At 35.7% G+C, this 21465-nt stretch overlaps 3 protein-coding genes and 1 non-coding gene across 4 annotated transcripts; all 4 read left to right on the top strand.

Moving 5' to 3' along the window:
• The first annotated feature begins 4670 nt into the window (after window positions 1–4670).
• On the top strand, window positions 4671–6131 carry mrps17 (mitochondrial ribosomal protein S17). Its single transcript, XM_024265987.2, has 3 exons — window positions 4671–4812; window positions 5096–5239; window positions 5743–6131. The coding sequence occupies exons 2-3, from the start codon at window positions 5117–5119 to the stop codon at window positions 6049–6051; spliced, it is 432 nt and encodes a 143-aa protein (XP_024121755.1). The 5' UTR covers window positions 4671–4812; window positions 5096–5116; the 3' UTR covers window positions 6052–6131.
• Window positions 6132–6456: 325 nt separating this feature from the next.
• On the top strand, window positions 6457–13264 carry LOC112142927 (protein NipSnap homolog 2). Its single transcript, XM_024266604.2, has 10 exons — window positions 6457–6685; window positions 8152–8261; window positions 8349–8394; window positions 8490–8584; window positions 9966–10036; window positions 10827–10967; window positions 11045–11076; window positions 11343–11437; window positions 11597–11680; window positions 12167–13264. The coding sequence occupies exons 1-10, from the start codon at window positions 6594–6596 to the stop codon at window positions 12229–12231; spliced, it is 831 nt and encodes a 276-aa protein (XP_024122372.1). The 5' UTR covers window positions 6457–6593; the 3' UTR covers window positions 12232–13264.
• A 644-nt stretch (window positions 13265–13908) lies between these two features.
• Window positions 13909–20082, top strand: cct6a (chaperonin containing TCP1, subunit 6A (zeta 1)). The gene is made up of 13 exons (XM_024266603.1): window positions 13909–14170; window positions 14751–14814; window positions 15314–15448; window positions 15579–15752; window positions 16016–16119; window positions 16202–16472; window positions 16896–16978; window positions 18412–18508; window positions 18595–18742; window positions 19083–19216; window positions 19305–19407; window positions 19559–19631; window positions 19723–20082. Exons 1-13 carry the CDS (start codon window positions 14034–14036, stop codon window positions 19793–19795), a joined length of 1596 nt encoding a protein of 531 aa, XP_024122371.1. The 5' UTR covers window positions 13909–14033; the 3' UTR covers window positions 19796–20082.
• On the top strand, window positions 16678–16814 carry LOC112143081. Its single transcript, XR_002918686.1, has one exon. It is a non-coding gene; the product is annotated as a small nucleolar RNA SNORA22 (small nucleolar RNA).
• Window positions 20083–21465: the final 1383 nt, after the last annotated feature.

Below are 21465 nucleotides of genomic sequence, written 5' to 3'. Positions count from 1 at the left end.
ATCCATATTTTTATCTTGTGAGCTAAATATTTGCTTGTAGACTACATGATTAAAAATACATGTAATGGGAAAAAATCAGTAAGTGTCATTGTTGAAAAAAAAAACAAAAAAAAAAACAACTTTTTTATAAAACATAGTTGTCTGCATCAGGATTCATGATATCTCAGTTAGTTGAGAAAAAATCAGTGGAAAAGTGGCTAATGTAAAAAAAGACCAGAGAAAAGAAGGACGGGGTTGAATTGTCTGATTTACACAAATGTTAACACTGGCTCTACAATAATTTAAATCTATTTGTATTTAGTAAAAAAAATGCTTATATTAAGAATCAGTGAAAATGATGAGCAACTGCAACCTCAATTTGACAGTTTCAGCAAACAATTCATAAGACTTAACTCTGAACAAGGAGATGTTTGACTTCTTTTAAACCTGAAAGGTGATAACACACGTGTGCTACATTAAAAGATCAAGATGGCTTGAATTTGAGCAGAAAATGTGTCAAAAACAAGAGAAACCCACCATGCTGCGGATCTTTCTTTGACTTTTACAGTCAAAACTGATGAATATATGGTAGATGACTCCTTTCAACAGAAAGAAAAAAAAAGTGCTGATTGAATGCCTAAAAACAAATAACTATGCCAGATCTTACATTTTGGAACATAAATGCCCCTTTTCGCATATTGGTCCAAACTTAAAAGTAAAACATTCTTCTTTTCCTGCACAGGTACTATAAGAGGATGCTCAACATCTAATTGGAATGAAGAAAGCCGTAACAGTTTGACACTTTTGTTTGGAGTATCCACTTACACCTATACACACTATAGGGTCATGAAAGCAGTGATGAAGTCGGGGTAAGATGATGTCACTGCCCAGGGAGTTTGTCTGAACCCCTCTCAATTACGGATGTTTAATTTGCAGCACATTGTCTTAAGCAATACCACATTGTTAGCTGTGACTTACTGTAACTGTCAAGGTGTTTTCATGGCAACAATAATGCGCCAACAATGGCATGTAACACACACAGTCCATATTTGAGACAGAAACATGTACTGTATTGGATTTTCTAACATATACATTCATAACAAGTTTCATCAGTTTACTCAACACTTTATCCACCTGAAATGAGATCAGGAACTGAAGAGACAGCACTTTATTTCATTCCATATTTGGCCGTGCATAGACCTCTCCATTGTTTTTAAAAGCATAACTCTATCATCAGTACTATCCACTAAGACTAGAGCTCCTCTCACTCTGTTTGATTAGCTCAGATTGGTTTGATTAGTACAAAGGTGGAGCAGTTGAATCCTGATCAGAACATTCATTTTGTGCCACAGATTTATTTCTATAGAAATTTAGACACACTTTTCTATTTGTTAAAGTTTACTTGTCAATCCTGTTTGCATGTAACCCCACTATGGTTCTGCGAAATAAAAGTTTTCTCTACTTTCACTCAGATTACTTCAGTGACGTGCAATGTGGTTCATGGCTGGTGAGGCACTGATGTCATCAGTCAGATTTACAGACATATGAACCCTGTAGAACAACGTCTTCACCATTTGATTGACAAACTCTAAAGTTCATTTTCCATCAAAAACTCTAAAAAACAACAAATATTGAACAAATGGTGTTTGAAACTTTTCGCTTACTGTAAATAAAACAATAAATAATGATATTATTTAGCGGACCTTAAACTTGTACTTCACACTTCTAGCCTTTTCCAATGGCACTGAAACATAAATACTCAGAAATGCAATTTTAAGCTCAATTTTCTTTAAAATTTTATTTTATCATGAGAAAACATTATTTCCATCTGAGTGGGTCTTGCAAATCATTAATCATTTTTTTATTTATTGTTTTATTTTCAGTAAGCCAAATATTTCAAACACCTTTTATTCAACAATTGTTGTGTTTTAGAGTTTTTTTTTTTTAATTTATCAAAAAAAGAAAAGAAAAGATTTGTTTAAGTAATTTCAATGCATTCTATTTGCTACATATTTTTTGTGATCATTTATTACATTAAACGCTGGTTGGAGGGACCCCCTTTGAATTCTTGCCCGAAAGCCTAAGAAAATCTAGCAGTGCCCCTGTTGATGCAACATGAAATATTACAACTCCATAAATATAACCTTCTTCACTACTTGTTATTTATTAATTTCAGTGTGCAAAAAGGCAATATCTTTGAAAAAACCTGCAGATTGAATACTCTTCATAACATGCAGGAGTAAAATTAAAGCAATTTGCTAAGGATTTAATGTAGTGTCTTATAGTATTTCCAATTTTAGGAATTGTAAAATTGTAGATCTTAACTTGCGATTTGACTCGTATTGGAATGGAGAACCATTTAAATGAATGAGCACGCTCCCATTTTCAGATCTTAGCAAAACTTTCTAAAACTTTAAATTGCACAAACGAATTCTTAAAAGAAAAATTTGAGGCCGACTCGTTCAGTCATACCAAAACACTAACTAAACACTGTAATCTTTTGAAAAATGTCGTATCGAGAGGCTAATAACTTAAACTAAAGAATCTAGGCCAACATCATTCCAACATGCCATGCTTAAAATATAAAACCTGCTGATTAAGAGGTCAGTGTGTTATCATAGAAAACAGACGTGTGCTCTCACAGGCCATGTTATCAGGCCTGCCTTACATCACAGCTTCAGTGTTTTCACATGATTCAGAGCTGATAAGTGACTGTGTCAGCTCACTCACATATACAAACACTAGCTGTGTTTGCGATTTCATATGTATGTGATTATCTTTGGGTAAATATTGTAATATAGACTTGATATAATACATGTGATGTGTGGCTAGAAGCTCACCCGCAGATTTGACGAGTTAGATCATGCATTGAGGCTGCCTCTGTGCTTTCTTACTTTGTAAAAGAGCTATTAAACCGACTGTATTCCATAACCCTGCGTGTGTGTGTTTGGGGATGCACACATGTACTTTGAGGCTGCACATACTTGTGGGTGTGGGTATGTGTGGTATTAACATTTTGGCCCGAACTGCTCAACGTCAGGTCAGTCGTACGTTATTTGTCAGGCAACTTTGGTGAACAATATGAAAACAGATGGTTTAATGTGAATTGTCTCAGTGTTCTTGAATGAATGAGACTAAAGTTGGCGAATGCTGTAATTCTGGCAGACGTAAAACTCAAGCAGCAATGCCTTAAATGGGAAACAGAGACCCAGACCTGGGCTTTACTACAACATGGCTCTGATTAAGACCAGACTGATCTTCTGAGGTGCAGTCATTCCTGCTCAAAGAAGGAGACTAAAGAAAGTGATATGATTGCATCTTTGTTCGTTTTCTACCATTTTGGACTGTCATTTCAGCTCACTGAGGATCTATGAAAGCACATCACTAAAGACCACATTACTGACTGCTTTCATGAATTGGTTTTAGAGATGGCACCTGTTCGTCTCTGTAACCTCTTAAGTTACAAACATAGATATTATAACTTTGTAAAAGAAGAATCTATAAAAAGTACTTCAGTGTCAGGGCGCTCCATTAGAATCAGGGTGAGAAGCTCGGTCACCTGGAGAGAGCTCGGAGTAAAGCCAGTTCTCCTCCACTGTTGAGGTGGCTCGCTTATCTGGTCTGGTTTCCTCCGGGCATGTCCCACTGGGTGGAAGCCCCTGGGAAGACTTCTCGGGGACTTCCTGGAGGAACTGGAGGAAGTGGTCAGGGAGAGGGAAGTCTGGATATCATTGCTTAGACTGCTGCCCCTGCGACCCGGTCCCGGATAAGCAGAAGAAAAGGGATGGATAGAAATGCACACCTTTATAACAATGACCCATGAGGTGAAATAACTGCTTTGTGTTATCTTTTATTTTGTGGTCACAGTTCACCAACAATAAAGTGTATTTTTCCTCCTGAATTAAGACTGGATGACCACGAGTAAGTTACTAGTGAGTAAACAAGTAAGTTTTATTTATATAGCACCTTTCATAGACAAAGGTCACAAGGTGATTCAGAGGTTAAAAGCATAAAGACAAATACTTCAAAAGGTAAAAAACATAAAAGAGACGAAGAAACATAAACATTTTGCTACCATTTTTTTAAATATCTGTTATTCAACTAGAGTATCTTCGGAATCATGCACATTGTATGATTATTTTAACTTTTAAAAGCCCTAAGTAGGTTATAGTCAGTGTGGTTTTATAGAAAAACTAAATGTAAGCCTATTTAATGCCATCAGTTCCTCACTTTTTCTCAAAGCAAATAGAAAGTTACCTTAATGGTTATGTGCAATTATAAGAGGGACTAAACCTGAATCCCTAAATCAATGACTAGTAGACGGCATTTATTGAGTGACAATGTAAGCTATTTTAATACACAGATCAGCTTCAAAACTGTCCCATTTTTATTGTAAATAAATTTCCATATTATTTATTAAAATTGCCATTTAGATCATAATATTATAGGCTACAACAGCATTATTTTTCAAATCAAAGTTATCAAATGCTAGCGTTTGAAATGTAATGTTTCTCTTTGCTGCCACCTTGTGGACGAACTGTCCACAAGGTGGACGACTGTGACGCGAAATTCCAAACTTATTCTGAATAATTTTTTGATGGAAATTCAACTTTACTTACTATAAAATCAATAAACTACTAAATATCAAATGATAATACTGAACACGCAGGAAAAAATGGAAAGAACTATTACGTTTCTAAGGTTTGCACGCTCGACATTTGACCATCGCCGCTTGCCGTACTGACGTCATCAGTAGAAGCCGAACGGAGCATGTCAGATTCCTTCAACTGAGCATTCTTGACCTTTTAAATCTATCGCCTTCGATTAAGTCATGTAAGTTGATTCATTTTTAAATCATGTATGCGTTCAGCCTCTATTAGAATTTGGAGACTTTGTTAATTTTTGTGTTTCAAATAAGTGTAAATGAGACGTTTCGGTTAATGTTAGCTTCAAAAGCTAGTCTTCGTTTTTGTTATTTTCTTGCTATTTGTCATACATTAACATATTGGTGATTATACAGTCTTAATAAAAATGTAAATTCCTGTTTTGTATACGCATATATCGAGCTATGCACCTATCTTTCTTTTTTATAATGCTATTTTTTTTTTATCGACAGAATCCATTAACGTCCTGCAGAATGTCAGTCAAACAGGCTTCAGTTCATGCCAAGTGGATCATCGGCAAAGTAATTGGAACCAAGATGTGCAAAACTGCTAAAGTGAGGGTTACAAGGCTGGTTCTCGATCCCTACCTGCTGAAGGTAAATCCTTTACATTGTTCATAACTGCTAATACTCACTAGGATAATATATGTACCAAATTTATTAAACATGTTTTTTTTTCCACACAAGTAAACAAAGAAAACAGCACATTACAAATACAATCTTAGCTTTGTAATCTTTAAACGTATGTCTTTTTCTAATTGCATTTAATGGAGCATGTTATTGGGCTGAATGGAGCTAAATCCCTAAAGGTTTACTAATTCAAATTCTATTTTAGCCTGTAATGCCACTTTAATGTGCACATTTCTACCACTAACTTAAAAAATAATAGATCCCAAATGTTAAAAGCTTTATTACAAAGTTTCTAACTCAGAATGTTTTTTTGTCTTTGGCTAACTTTATCAGATTCTGATAAAAGTTCTTATTTGGACTGCATAAACCTATAAAAACTTTTTTCCCCCTTCTTTGGGGCAAAAAAGCTTGCATTCTTTTGGTTATAATGTATTTATATGAAACTAATATTATATCTTTTGTCTCCCCAGTACTACAACAAGCGGAAGACTTACTTTGCCCATGATGCTTTGCAGCAGTGCACTGTTGGAGATATTGTTCTTCTCAAGGCTCTTCTGGAGCCCAGATCCAAACATGTGAAGCATGAACTGGCTGAAATAGTGTATAAAGTCGGCCGGGTTATCGACCCTTTGACTGGAAAAAGCGTTGCGGGAACAGAGTTTTTGGAATCTCCGATCGACCTTCAAATAAAAAAGGAGACAACGTTGTCAGAAAAACTGCAGGATTTAAACATTTCTGCTGCTTCCAGTGATTCCACATCGGCACAAACTCCCTCATGACTAAAATCTGCCTCTTTGTTTCCTTGTAATATTTTTGTTTGAAGTGTTTATAAAAAAATAAATACATTTATGAACAAGAACCTGGTCTGGTATGTTATTTTGAAACGCTAAGATCAGTTGGTAGATGTAGTTTCTAAGCAAAATTCTCTGATAATATGAAAAAAAGGAGGAAACAGATCCGCAATGTCCATGTTTTCCCCCAAATTATCTATTTTAATTGTATAAAAACAAAAGCTATAAAGCTATACTTTTATAATAGCCAGAAAATTATAAATGATGAAAATATTTGCAGAGTTTTTCTAATTCATTATACAAGTTTTGGTTGGATTTAAGACATTAATTAAATAGGATTTAAAGTCCACAGTGTCAGATAAAAACACACGTCTCTGTGCTTTAGCTAATTCTAGTCCCTTTGTTTGAGAAGTGGACCACGTTTAGCTGGCTTTGGTTACGTTTGGGTGTCAGCTGCCCCGGGAAGAGGCCGGGCTGTGCTGCTCCGCCGTGTCAAACATTCACCCAGTCCACGAGCGCGTCAGTCAAAGATGGCGACCCGAATCCTTCAGAGAGTGGGTAAAGGCCTTCACAAGACAAATACCGTACTACACTCCAATGGACCGGTGACAATTACCCTCCGGTTAGTATTCACAGAGTTCATGTCCTAGTTCAAAGCTGTTGAGTTAGTTAAACGTCTAAATGTCAAACTCTAGGATGCTGGGTGGCTAAGTGATGTGCTAACGCTGCTAGCATTAGCCTGCTAGCTGTAAAGTTGCTAACTTTCTGCTAATTTTTGCCCTCCCCTGTCATAATGCGATGACGCTTGCTTTGTTCGTTACTGTCATCGCGTACGTTGCACTGTAATTTTTCTCCCACCACTAAGTTTAAAGTGTTGGTAAATAAAACAGAAATCCTAGTTTATTAGCCCTGAGTTGCTTTAACGTCAAGGTCAAAACTGATTTGCAGTGCGGCGGAACTTATTTTGATTTGTAGAATGCAGGATTCCTAGACAGTGGGGCAGGGAAAAAATGTTTGAAGTTGTTAAATTGAATTGCAATATAGCTTGAATTTAATGCAAAAAGTTAATGAATGAAAAACAGCAACATTCAAAAGTTGTTGAAACGATTTATTAGCTAAAAAAGTTAAATGTTGAACATCAGTGGAATGCAATTGAAAGTACATGGTAGCTAATCCTGCTATTTCTAGCCTGAACAAAAATTAAAAGCTCTGCTGCTTTAGAAAAAAATATATTTTTTACCCAAATTGCTGTAAAAACTGCAGACTTGGAAAGCTTTAATGTTTACTTGAGTTTATTAGTCTTTTTGCTGAATGGATGCTAACATTTATGGGTTTGTTTACCTGGAAAGATTATTTTATTGGTGTTTTCACTGTAATCTTGGGTTGTACTTTGAGTTGAATCTTCTGTCACTAACAGACTTTAACCAAATCAATAAAGAGGTTTTTTGGAGGTGTCACAAAAGATCTTTAAAGACCCACTCTAATGAAAATAGTGTTTCAAATTGAATCAGGAGCAGATAAAAAAAAAAATAAATAAAAAAATAAATCAATTTGAAAACCCCCTTTTTTGTGATGCAGTCGGTGAAAAGAGTAGGCCAAAATCTCTTTGCTCTGCTCCATTCTGGTGCATCCACTTGCAGACAAATAGATACATTAACCTCTTATTTTTTCTCATCTAAGCTGGCAATCTGGCTCAAAGCTGCACGTCTGGATAGCTTTGATATTTTTTGCCATTTTTAGTTGCGCCTGTAATCTTAGGTTGTAATAGCGAGGGGCTAAGCTTGTGAGGGGGAGTGTAAACAAAGGGATGATGGGATATCAGCAGATGCCAACAGTCTTGCCTACAACTCGGAGACAAATTTCTATTGATCTCTTGCTGCGCTGCACAAACTTAGTCCTAGAAAGTTTTTTAATTTTTGCCTAAAAACGGCATAATCATAGTTAAAAGAAATAGTGGGACCTTAAAATCTTTCATTTTTTCAGCTTGTGAATACCACACATTTTAAAGCTACAACATATATTAATGAATTGTGATATTGAAGTATGCTGACAATGAAAGAACTACTTTTTTTTTTCTCTCTGTTGCAGGTCCCTCGCAGGATTCAAATCTCTTTTTGTTCGAAAGGTTGACCCCAGAAAAGATGCTCACTCTAATGTGCTCTCAAAGAAGGAGGACCTCAATCTGTACAAAATACAATGTAGGATTTTTTGTCACTTTCTACTATTGCAGCTCAATTTATGATTAGTTGTGGATTTTCACTTTAAAAGTGTTTTTCCTTTTACAGTTCACAATGTAAAACCAGAGTGCCTTGATGCCTACAATGAACTTTGGTAAGAAATGAATGAATATTATCGCTGCTGATGATGCAATGTTTTATTGCAGATCTTTTTACATTGTTGACATTTGTGTTCTTGTGTGTGTGTAGTGAGGCTGTGCTGCCCTCTATTCATGCTAACCCGGAATATCCTTCTGAGCTGGTGGGAACGTGGAACACATGGTATGGAGAACAGGATCAAGCAGGTAAGGCATCACAACAATATGTAAAACATACTGGTGTTGTTAAAATCCTTCATCTAATAGGAGATGAAAGTTATTCCCTTCGGTTGTTTTATTTGGAGAATTAAAAGAAAAACTAGCTCGGACAGATAATTTAATATATTTTCTTACAAACGTCCTAAAGTAAAAAGAAAAAAGACTGCTGCAATTTACAGAGGCAACTACATGTTAGGTTAAAAAGATATACAGACAATATATTTTCCAGAATACGTTTATTTCTTATTATAAAAAATAAAATAAAATAAATGGTTATTTTTCTTTATTTTGGAACCATCAAATAATTTTATTTATTACATTTTTTCCTTTGCTATGATCCCCTGATGGTGGCATACTTAGTATTTATTGTTTTAAAGGATTTTACTTTCCATTAAAGACCCACTCCAATGAAAATAGTGTTTTTGATATGTTTTTGTAGCATTTTTCTCATGATAGAAGACATGTATAAAATATTTTCAGATTAAAACTGCTTTTCTGAGTATTTCTTTATTCAAATTGTGATGGATGTGGAGCAGATAAAAACATAAAGTTAGAAAAAGTTCAGGTTTAAGATCCAGTAACTGACATGAGTGGAACAAAGTCTCATTGCTCCGCTCAACTTCTCCTCCCTTGTCTACGTCGCTGTTCTCCTCGTTGTCCAAGCTGGCATCTGGCTCAAAATTTTTTTTTTACACCGCTACTGTTAGCTTGGAGTTATAGCAAACAGAGCTGTCAGCAATGGGAAAGGGGGCGGGGTTGCTTGCCGCTAACTGTCATGCCCACAACTTAGAGGCAAATTTCTGATGAGCTACTGACTATATGCACATAGTAAATCCTAAAAAAAAAATAACACAGATTTTTAGATTTTGTACAAAAACTGCATATCATAATTAAAAGAAACACTTTTAAAGTCCAAAAATTAAAGTTGGAGTGGGACTTTATACTTTTCTGCTTATTTTTCTTTAACACATCTCTTCTCTGTGTTTTGGTTACAGTGCGTTCATAATCGGTAAAGACAACCTTAAATGCTACAAAACTTTTAAATACAAAACATAAATTAGGTTTCGTGTTGTAGTGCATTATAGAGTTGTTTTGTCTTGTATTGAGGTGAATTTTACTATATAACATATGTATAAAATTATAATTTTTTTTACGTTACTAAAATACTAATTGCACAATATTTTGTTGTTATTTTTTTATTTTGTGTGTGTGTGTTACTATGTCCTTTCTTTGTGTACTTTGAGGATTCTAGTTACTAAAAAAATTTTTTTTAAATCTAATAATATGGAGACAAATCTGCTCCAAAGGAACAAACCCCAAAATTCCAGAGCTGCTATATTGTTGGCTCTTCTGCTCCTTTCTATTCTAGTTCACCTTTGGAGGTATCGGGGAGGATACCCGGCTCTCACCGAAGTCATGAACAAACTCAAACAGAATAAGGTAACAGGGGTTCAGATTAGTTTAGCGCAGACTCTAATACACTCCACCGTTAAATTTATAGACCAATATTTCATTATTTTCATTTCTGAAAGTTGGTGTTTCTCATCATTGACACTTCAGTAAGATTTTTCAAGATTTTTCTGAAGAAAAAAAAAAAACTCTTGTGTGTGCAAATTTTTTTCGTAATGTTATGTGTTGCCGTTATTGTGGTCCTCACAAAAAAATACAGATAGTGAACATGAGCATAAATCTTTCAATCTCTCCATTTTCCAGATTATTGTTAAAAAATGTCAACAAGTGGTCATTTTGTGCTATTAACACCAAAATCGAGGAATCTTGATTAACTTTTTAAATAGTTTTAATTGATTATTAGAGGGAATCCTTGATTTATTTTTTATTTTCATACAAGTCTGAGTTTACTCATTTTTCTCAGACTTTAAAAGATCAACTTTTTCTTTATTTCCTGGAAGTAAAACATCTGTTCTTTCTATTTATACTTTAATATAGCAACGATAACTTAAAAATACGCTTTTACTTTGTTTTATTAGTGAAAATACACTTTCTTATTTTAGATTTCTTTCCAGTCCTTCAAAATAAGAGTTCTTGTTTTTTATTTTTCATGTTTTTCTTTCAAAAGAATGTTAGTTTTACGTGAGTTGTAATAAAAATGTTTTTTTTTAATTTAATTATAACAAAACTTCAGTAGTTAGTACTACATTTTATTTCTTCACAGAGGTCTGTGGGCACAGACTTGATCGAATTCTGTTTGTTTTGTTTGTATTTCCTGTAGGAGTTCATGGAATACAGAAAGGAGCGAGGGAAGATGCTGCTGTCTCGTAGGAATCAGCTGCTACTGGAGTTCAGCTTCTGGAACGAACCTGTCCCCCGCCCAGGACCCAACATCTATGAACTCAGATCATACCAGCTCAGGGTAAAAAAAACACATTCTTCATTATTGTTGATGTAACAGACTTCTAGTTTTTTCTAATCTCCTTTTTTTTATTTTAGCCAGGAACCATGATTGAGTGGGGAAACTACTGGTGAGTTAAAGACAGTATGTTCAAAAAATGTTTCAAAACTATAAGTTGTGCTTTAAGATTTCATTACTAGCTTCAATGTTTTTTTTTTAACTTTTTTTTTTTTTTAAGATACAAAAAAAACTTTAATAGCAAAGAGCTAATTTCAGAAATATTGACAAAATAATTGTTGTCGTGCCTTATTTGAATTGTGAACTCCCCCAAAAAAGTATAGTTGTTGTCTAAATTATTAAAATAATATATATATATTTTTTTTATTTTTATTTCAGGGCTCGTGCAATTGAGATTCGTCAGAAGAATCAAGAAGCTGTTGGAGGCTTTTTCTCACAGATTGGAAGCTTGTATACGGTTCATCACTTGTGGGGTGAGCAGAGTTTAAATACTGTTAGAAACGTTTTTATTAACTTTTATTTTTTTACTTTCTCTAAATTTCATCCCTGTTAAAATGTGGGTTTTAAATTTGAATATCTATAACTTACATTTTGAGCTTTACTAACCAACATTCATATTTGTGCTGCTGCAGCTTACAAAGACCTTCAGTCCAGAGACGAGACCAGAAATGCAGCCTGGCAGCAAGAAGGTTGGGATGAGGTGGTTTATTACACTGGTAAGTGCAAGCTGGCAACTTTTGATTGAAAAAATTGATTATTAAAAAAAAATACACAAAATCTTAAAAAAAAAAAAAATGCTTCCGATTTATTTGTGTCATGTTTAAGACCAAATTTTGGCCAATATTTTTACTAAAGTGATTTGCAGACTTTTGCTTCCTGATGTTGACATTTTAACCATCTTTGTTCACTTTTTTAAACTCAAGTTTTTTGTTTTTCAACATTTACCGTCAGATATTTAGCTTTTTTAATTCATGAAAGACTAAAATAAAAATCTACTTAAACAAACTGTTGAGAATTTACTGTAAAATGTGAATCGAGAGTTGGTGTGAGGAATTCATTACAATTAAAACGGAACCTAATAAGATAAACAATTGCTTCTCGTCTTGGGCATATTTACACAGATTTCAGCGTTTTGTGAATTTTAGTTTGACAAGGCTCATGCTGTAGAAATTAAACAGTATTTTTCGTTTCTCTTTCCTCAGTCCCTCTTATTCAGCACATGGAGTCCAGGATAATGATTCCCATGAAGTCTTCACCGTTGAAGTAACCTCTAGCATCTGGACAAACACAGCAGCCACTGCTACAACTCCACAGATCTGTAGCCACCAGAGGATTCTCTGCCTGGAAGAATGGCACACTCCATTTGTATTTCCTTTTATTTTTTTTTGTTTTCCTATTCTCTTTTCTGCGTGGACATATCTTCTTTTTCAATTAGGTCACAAAAAATATCTCCAAAACAATTTATGTTACAATATTAACAAGTTACTGATATGTAAATCTTAAATAACAGTGACTGCAATTTTAAATTGGGAAAAAAAACATTGTCTCCTTTTTATTCAAGTAACTAGCTCAGGTATATCATGATAAAAACACTTCATTGAAAAGCCAGTATCAATTATTACTGTCAAATAAATATTTGTAACTGTTACAGATCTTGGTTATTATCTTGTGTCTAGCTAAAATAATAAATGTTTAGAAGGCTTCCGTCCAACTCTGACTAAATGGTTATATGCCTCAATACCATTTGGATGTCTCGATTTATGACAAAAAAAAAAACATACTTGTCACTTGAGCTACAAATGTGTCCCATGTGTCAAAGGCAGACTGAATGGTTTTACTGCAGTTAAAAACATAAAGAGTCTCCTTATCTGCCTTTGCTTGTTTTTCTGTGTTCTTCAGTTTGTTCTTTACAATATGAGACTTCTGGCTCCTTCTGATTTAAAAGACAGGAGGTTGTTAGATCATGAGGTGATAATAATAATAATAATAAAAAATGAATAAACTGAAACTACTGCTGTACATCTTAACCTAAAATCAGGTCATTGACATCAGGTGGGTTACTGTGTGCTCTAATTAATAGAGATGATTTTTTTTTTCTTTTTTACTGCCAGACTAGAAATACAAATAGTTGGCTTAGAAAGCAAGCCAAAAATACAGTTACTTCATTTCTACAAATGAATGGAGTTCTTAAAACTTTCTGCTGTTGATAAATCAGTAGAAGAGTTAAGTTTGTGTGATAAATGTTCAATGCAGTGCTTAAATACTTGTACATATTTAATTAAATTTGTGATTAATTAAAACATGTCTTCACTCCTTTTTTGTTGCATTTTGGTGCAGTGTTTTTTTTTCTTCACATACTAGTTAAACCAAATATATTTTTTTATTATTTTTCAGATAACTTTTAGATAAGTAAGTAGGATACTTGGCTGGACTCCACCTAGTACTTGATATAAAAAAATACTCTAAAAATCTAAAATACATGAGTGAAATTTGTAAATTTCTATTTTTTCTTGTTAACATTTATTTATTGCTTTCATTCCTATTTTGAAGCATAACTTTTTCATATTACTATACTTTATCTAACTTACATTTTATTTTAAAGCATTAACATATTTAGTACGTATTTTTAAAAACTGGAATAACTCTACATCACCTTATTTTATATATATTTTCTCTCAGTTGACCATTTTTGGACATTGAAAAAGGTTGAGAGTAACTTCCTATGGGTGCGACTCGTGCTACTTTACTGAACGCGGGAAATCGGAATAAATATCAAATTTTATAGAAACCAGAATGCAGTTTGGTTTTTATAAAGAACCAATATTTAGCTTTTTTATCTATTTCATTAAATCAACATTTTTTTCTGTTAACTACTCAATCATTTTTTCAATTATGTTGCCAAATCATAATCGTAAGCGGAAAATCCCTATTTCTTGTGTGTACTTGAAGTAAACACGAGACCACGTGTTGGAGCCTTCTGGAAGCCGACTCCCCTTTTACTCAGCGCGGTGCTAACTCCGCCGGCGAGAATTTTCTAACTCCAAACTCCGCTGGTTGTGTCGCTTTTCCATGGCTGCCGTAAAGTCGCTTAACCCAAAGGCAGAGGTGGCCAGAGCCCAGGCCGCTCTCGCCGTCAACATAAGTGCCGCTCGGGGGCTTCAGGATGTACTGAGGAGTAATCTCGGACCGAAGGGGACCATGAAGATGTGAGCCTCCATTGTGCAGCACGCTTACAATGCTAACTTCGTGCTAACATTAGCAGCTTTTCTCCAGGAATAGGGAACTGTTCGTTAGCACTTTGAGTCCACGCATTTGGGCTTTGTGGAAAGTTGAAAAACCTATTAAATATAAAATAACTCTTTTTATAGTGTAACACACTTCATTTGGGCGCATGTCTTCATGTTAAATGAATAACGGACCGCTGAGTGCACGTTGCCCTGCCTCGTCATGTTGACTGTTAAGCTAGCGTTAGCATGCTAGCATCAGATCTGCCGGCTTAAGCAGATCTTAATGCTACACTTTTGAGTCAAAATCACACATTTATGGTCTAAAATGTTTATTTTTGATGGTCACAAGGGGTTAAATGACACTTTGCGTCACAGTTTTCACATTTTTGACGCATAGTAAAAGTCTACACTACTAGTAGGAAGAGAGCTGCATAATTGCATCACGTTTGGGTACCAGTAAAAATGAATTTGGAGTTTCTTATGACGCATAAATTGGTGCAGATGTATGTTTATGTCAAAGCGATAGATCTAATAAAAATGTTGACACTTGACCCTACAGGCTCGTCTCGGGAGCTGGAGATATTAAGCTGACCAAAGATGGCAATGTCTTATTACACGAGATGGTGAGTAAAAGCTATGCATAAAATAAATATATGGGTCTTTACTTTGGATTCAGTAAATGTGTTCTTTGTCATGTTTCCATTTGTTCCTAATATGCATCAAATTTAAGGAATCAATCAAACATCAGATGCTACCTTTCATTGTGGATCTTCACAAGAATCACAAGATGTTCATAATATTCCTTAATTCATATTAATCATATTTTTTATTTTATTTGTCTGTACCTTTTTTATTTTAATCTATTATTTTTTATATATATAAACATAACTTTTTAGATGTTATTTCAGTACATTTTCTTCAGTAACATTGGCAATCTTCTGACAGTTATTCAGTTTTGATCCCCAATTGATTTTTCATCCATAAACTCAAAATATTGTTGAAATTCAAAGACACAAATCAGAACTATTGGTCTTAAAGAATTTAGAACTTCTATCCTTTGGATTTGTATGCATTTGCTGGGCTTTTTTCCATCCAACTTAATTTAATTTTTTGTGTTTTTAGCAAATTCAGCACCCAACAGCATCCCTTATTGCCAAGGTTGCCACGGCACAGGATGACATCACAGGAGATGGAACCACCTCCAACGTTCTGATCATCGGTGAGCTGCTGAAGCAAGCGGACCTCTATGTGTCAGAGGTAATGTTGTGTGGGGAAAAAAAGCACTTTTCATGAAGCAAGTAGCTGATTTGTAGTTTTAAAACAGGACTTGTCACTTTGACACATGTAATACACACTCAGAAGTTTTACACATTTCTTTCCACATCAGGGTCTTCATCCAAGAATCATTGCGGAGGGCTTTGAGGCAGCAAAGGAGAAGGCTCTGGCTGTTCTGGAGGAGCTCAAGGTTACTCGGGAAATGGACAGAGAGACACTTGTCAATGTTGCACGTACATCTCTGCGTACGAAGGTGCACACAGAGCTGGCAGATCTGCTCACAGAGGTGAGATATAGAAGGAACCAGACTGTTGTGGGCGGAGCTAAAGAGCTCAACTTTATATCTTTTTTACATATACCAATAAATGCAGATTATTTTTATAGTTTTTTTTCATATCTTTAATTTTTGAGATAACTAAGGCATAGTCAGTTCCTGGGGCAATTAACTAATTATTTTAATGTTTTGTTTAATAAATTAACAGTTTTTGTATTCATTCTTTCCGTTGCACTGTGATAAATGTGTTTAAATGTGATGTTTTCTGCCTACAGGCTGTTGTGGATGCTGTGCTTGCGATAGCCAGGCCTAATGAACCCATTGACCTGTACATGGTGGAAATAATGGAGATGAAGCATAAGACTGAGTGTGACACACAGTGAGTTTCAGCCTAAATGTAAACACAAACTTCACATTTTTTTAGGATTTTTTTCTAAAGATCTCTCCTCCTCTGGTCTCAGATTAATCAGAGGTTTGGTGTTGGACCATGGAGCCCGTCACCCAGACATGAAGAAGAGGGTGGAAGATGCCTACGTGCTGACGTGCAACGTCTCGCTGGAGTATGAGAAGACAGAGGTGAACTCCGGCTTCTTCTACAAAAGCGCAGAGGAGCGAGAGAAGCTGGTTGCTGCTGAAAGGAAGTTTATTGAGGATCGGGTGCAGAAGATCATCGCACTGAAGAAGAAAGTCTGCTCCAGCGATGAAAAGGGCTTTGTTGTCATAAATCAGAAGGTATGATTAAATATTGCTCTTTGTTAATTTAATTTAAAATGGTAAAATAGTTTTTTTTAACTGGTTTAAAATATTTTGATAATGTTAGTTGGCTCTTTGGATATTTTTTTGTGTTTTTATACACAAATGATCCATGATGAGAAAAATTGTCATTCATTTTTTTTATCACATATTTTAGATTTATTTCACAGCTTAGACATGTTGTGTGCACAGTGAACACCCAGGGATGCTGCTGTGGCTCTCCCTGGTCTCCTGTATCTGTGCTACAGTAACTCTGATCTGTACCTCTGCATTAGAAGGGCGTTCTCCTCTCCTACATGTATTCAACAGATCAGAATAATTTCTGTCATCCAGGCTGTAAAAACTGAACAAAAGCTTAATATAAATATTTAATAATGCCTATGTTTTCTTTGTGTTCTGTAGGGGATTGACCCATTGTCGCTGGACGCTCTTGCAAAGGAAGGCATTGTTGCCCTTCGCAGAGCAAAGAGGAGGAACATGGAGAGGTAAAAGAAAGCACTTTTTTATGGTAAACACTCTGGGCACACCCAACCCTGTCTGATCTCAAAAGCTCAGCAGGGTTGGGCCTGGTTGGTCTTTAGCTGGGAGATTGTCTGGGACTTCCAGGTGCAATAGGTGACTGCAACCACAGGGGGGCACTCTCCAGTGTTTCCATGTGCTGGTCCCACATGCTGGTAAATGTTTAGTCAGGAAGACCATCTGCAGTCAAACTGAAGCCAAATCACACGTCAATTATCGTGTTATTATATGTGTATTGTTCTTAGTCTGTCTTTTGTTTTTTGTATGTATTTATTTTTTTCTGGTTTTACATTTGCTGGTCCTTCCTGCCAGGTCATCATTGTAAATGAGAATTTGATCTCAATTGATCCTCCTGGTAAAATAAAGGCTAAAGAATTAAAAAGTTATGGGATGATTCACTAGTGAAACCCCTTGTGGTAGTAGTAAAAAAATGTGATTAAGTTTTGAGTTATTTAAATTTTTATTTTACTAACATGGGTTAGATTTTCCTGTACGGGACCCCAGCCTGGACAAAAATCTAGGGTTATGTTAGGAAGGGCATCCACGTGAAAATCTCTACCAAACCAAATGTGTGGCTCAGTGAAAGCTGGTTCCCTGTGGTGACCTCTGACAGGATATGCCAGAAGGTGAACAACAAACAAGCAGAACTCTTCTGCCAACTTCAAAACTTTGATTTTGAGTGTTTTCAACTGTAGAATAAGCCCCAAATGTGGATTTCAGCCAAAATATAAAAATAATTCAGGTACTTTTACTGACTGTTTTCTTTATTATCAGCTTTTTACTTACTATAACATGTTTTTAGGTGTTTCCCAGAACTACAGAACAGTAGCAATTCAATGATGACTCCAAGATGAATGAGAAAATTTACAAACTCATAAATGCAATTTTGTGCAGAGATGTGGAGCCGTTCTGGATTGCTTATTTGTGGCTTTCTTGCCACTGTCTCAACATTTTTCATCATTAAAGTTTAGTTCTGCAGACAAACCAATCCCACATTGGTTCAATTTATTTTTTATATATGGTTGCCTTTCAAATTTAATTTTGACTTCATATATTTAGCTCAGACTTAACCACAGACCTCATCTCACCCCTCGGTTTCTGAGTGGTAAAAATGAAACCTGAAGTAGGACAGACGTATCGATTAGTGTTTACCCCGCCTGCCAAAAACATTTTTGACAAGAACGTGCAGACGTTTCTTTTAGGTGTAAAATCATGCTTTTTTTAATTTAATGGTATTCCTTGAGGAAGTGGCTCCCCTCTGTTACCGGGCTCTGATTGAAGAACTGCTACGTTTTGGTACTTCATAGTTTGCATCAAATTTGGCAACAGAAGCTGGGGGCTCAGTCGTCACATCCCATCAAAGAAAGGAGTTTTAAATGTGACGTGTTTCTCTTGGCAGGCTCACCCTCGCCTGTGGGGGCATCGCCATGAATTCAGTTGATGACCTCACGGCCGAGTGCTTGGGACACGCCGGGCTGGTTTATGAACACACACTGGTGAGCATCAGTGAAATGCTCTCTGTTTATTAAATAATTGTTTTACTATCACTAAGTTAAGGAAGATTTTTTTTTCTTTCGATCAGGGAGAGGAAAAATACACCTTCATTGAGAAGTGTGAGAACCCTCGCTCAGTCACACTGCTGGTGAAGGGCCCCAACAAACACACCCTCACACAGATCAAAGATGCCGTCAGGGACGGTCTGCGGGCGGTCAAGAACGCCATTGAAGACGGTAAGACAAAAACTGGGTGCTGTCACTATAGTATGGTTATGTGCCACACATTAGTGTAATATACTACATGTCATAGAAATAACAGGTCTAGATAATGTTGAAGGTTCATTCTTTCATTTGCACAGTGAACACCCAGAGATGTCAGCGTGGCTCTCTCTGGTATCCTTTACCTGTGCTACAGTGACTCTGGTCTTATCCTCTGCAGTTGGAGAACTTGGTTTTCCTACATGTATTCAGATGATCAGCACAAACTTTCTTTTTTAAACACTTCAGATTTTTTGTTTCAGTCAATGCATTTCTTTTTTTTTTGTTCTTGAGGTAATTCTCCTGTTCTCTTCAGGTTGCGTAGTGCCTGGTGCAGGTGCGTTTGAGGTCGCTGTAGCAGATGCTCTAGTGAAACACAAGCCCAGTATCAAAGGCCGAGCACAGCTGGGAGTGCAGGCGTTTGCAGATGCCCTCTTAGTCATCCCAAAGGTAAAGGACGTTCAGTTTCCTCTGGGCGTCTGTGTGACTTCATGTCCCATGACGCTTATCTATTGTTTTTGATGCATCTCCTCTGAAGGTTCTTGCTCAGAACTCTGGTTATGACCCACAAGAGACTCTGCTGAAGCTGCAGACGGAGAACAAAGAGTCTGGTCAGCTCGTCGGAGTTGATCTCAGCACAGGTCAGAGCTGCAGCTGTGATCAGTCCTTTTGTTCTGGGTTTGAAATAAAATGTTTTAAATCAAAATGACTGGGGGCTCAGCATTACACACAAACTCTCAAATACAACCTGTCAAGCAGCTAAATGTGATAAACAAAAAATCTGTGTTTCAGGAGAGCCAATGGTGGCTGGAGAAGCAGGCGTGTGGGATAACTACAGTGTCAAGAAACAGCTTCTTCATTCATGGTAGAAAGCATTTCTAAGTCACGACATTTGAAACATTCCAAAAATAATCCTCGGTGATTGTCGTTAACCATCTTTAACGTCTGTTTTACAGCACGGTAATTGCCAGCAACATCTTGTTGGTGGATGAGATCATGCGAGCTGGAATGTCTTCCCTGAAAGGTTAAAGGTCATCTGAAGAAGCTGCAGCTGTTCATTTTACTCAAGGGGAAAGCAGTTTACCTGACTGTTCAGTCTGTCCGTTCTGCTCTGAAGCACCTCCACTCATGGACAGGCTGCACTAACCCGAGGAACCGTCACAGCAACTGTTATATCATCGTTTTTCCTTTTTTTTCATGAAATTGTCAGATTCTCCCTCTGAAGCAATTGGTTTATTTAAGATGTTTTGTTAGAAGCACTGACCTTTCCAATGCAGTTCTGTTTCCACTCATTAAAGGTTTTCTTGGCTCCAAAATGTGCTTTTTTCTGTTCTTATATTAAATTTCAATAAGATAAAAAAATAGGCCACCAAAGGAGACATGTTTGAGATTATTTAGGATTTGAATTGATTTGGACTAGTTAGAGCACACACCTCTCAATAAAACTAATTCTTATCTACCATTCCCCTAGATCAGGTCAGCAAAATTTGCATTTTCCAAGTTTGATGTAGTGGAATCTATCTGAATAAACATATCCAAGAAAGGCCTTAAGGTGTTAAAATGTTGAATTTAAAAAAAAAAAAAAATACAGAAACCAAGTGTTCAATGAAAACAATCTTGTATGAATTTACTTTAGTCTAGGTTAGATTCCTTTAATTTGCAGATTTTGTAAATGCAAGATACAGTTAAGTTTACTTTTTTCTTTTTCTTTCAACTAAATTTTCAGAACTTCAAACGTTACAAAAGAAGAAACAGAAAAAGTAAAATAAAAAAAATGCCATGGGTATTGCAATTACAGTTACAAAAATGTGTTGCATTTTACAAAGGTATAAGAAATGTGTTTTCTAGACAGAGCTACTGGAATTAAGCAAAACATGTGATTTAGTGTCTCAAAAAATCAGGGAAAAGAGGTTTACAGCGCACAATTTTAGATTTGTGAAATAAAATTTGTAAGGAAAATCACAATATATATTACCTAAAATATATTGTCAACTGTAGTGAGAAAACTACAAATAACATGTAAAAATTAGGTGAAAATTTGGGGTGAAATCCTCATAAACTTTAGCTTGCATGTGTTTGGTCAGATCAATCATTGTTTTTTTTTTTTATTATTATTATTTAATCTCACAGTCCCAAAACAGATGAGTAAAAGTTTTAGAGTGAGAATTACAGAATGTACAGTTAAAAGTCTATGTCTTTAACAAATTTTGTTAGGTATTGGTGACTGTTATTTTAGGTGGAAGTTATGTAAGCATCGCTCCACGATTTGCTTGTATGTTATGTTATGCTTTTAAGTTTTGACTTTTTGGTCTTCTGTGTCGAATTCGTGATTTTAAAGACATACTTTAATACCTTTGGAGCAAAGATGCAGAAAATAAATATTAAAATAAAAGCAAATTAAATGTGTAAATATTCGACACGGTTTAGTTTAGGGCTCATACTTCCATTCAGTTATTTTAACTTTTATTTATTGGAACTTTGTGCGACGTCAACACGTGGTTTAAACAATTGTGTAACACCTTGTGTAACTCGTGTTCGTACAAAGCGGAACCTTAGATGCGGAACTAATGAACTTGCCTGATTTTCCAGACACACCTCTACATCAAAAACAAAAAATAACTAGATTTGCAATTCCTTGAAGAAATTGCGTCTGATTGCTGAAAGCAATAGCGCTTTGAAGCATTTTACAGCCGCAAGTG

Source organism: Oryzias melastigma, linkage group LG14 (genome assembly GCF_002922805.2).
Source record: "Oryzias melastigma strain HK-1 linkage group LG14, ASM292280v2, whole genome shotgun sequence".
In the NCBI taxonomy this organism is placed as follows: Eukaryota; Metazoa; Chordata; class Actinopteri; order Beloniformes; family Adrianichthyidae; genus Oryzias; species Oryzias melastigma.
The sequence above is the reverse complement of the archived record's forward strand: the minus strand, read 5'-3'. Positions and strand labels throughout refer to the sequence as shown.

Bases quoted from the DNA above. Each gene is read 5' to 3' on its own strand.
- cct6a (XM_024266603.1), top strand. From the start codon at position 14,034: ATGGCTGCCGTAAAGTCGCTTAACCCAAAGGCAGAGGTGGCCAGAGCC. The intron at 15,449-15,578 runs GTAATGTTGTGT...TTTCCACATCAG, and splicing joins CGGACCTCTATGTGTCAGAG to GGTCTTCATCCAAGAATCAT. The intron at 19,217-19,304 runs GTAAAGGACGTT...TCTCCTCTGAAG, and splicing joins CCCTCTTAGTCATCCCAAAG to GTTCTTGCTCAGAACTCTGG.
- LOC112142927 (XM_024266604.2), top strand. From the start codon at position 6,594: ATGGCGACCCGAATCCTTCAGAGAGTGGGTAAAGGCCTTCACAAGACA. The intron at 8,395-8,489 runs GTAAGAAATGAA...GTGTGTGTGTAG, and splicing joins GATGCCTACAATGAACTTTG to TGAGGCTGTGCTGCCCTCTA. The intron at 11,077-11,342 runs GTGAGTTAAAGA...TTTTTATTTCAG, and splicing joins ATTGAGTGGGGAAACTACTG to GGCTCGTGCAATTGAGATTC.
- mrps17 (XM_024265987.2), top strand. From the start codon at position 5,117: ATGTCAGTCAAACAGGCTTCAGTTCATGCCAAGTGGATCATCGGCAAA. The intron at 5,240-5,742 runs GTAAATCCTTTA...TTGTCTCCCCAG, and splicing joins TCGATCCCTACCTGCTGAAG to TACTACAACAAGCGGAAGAC.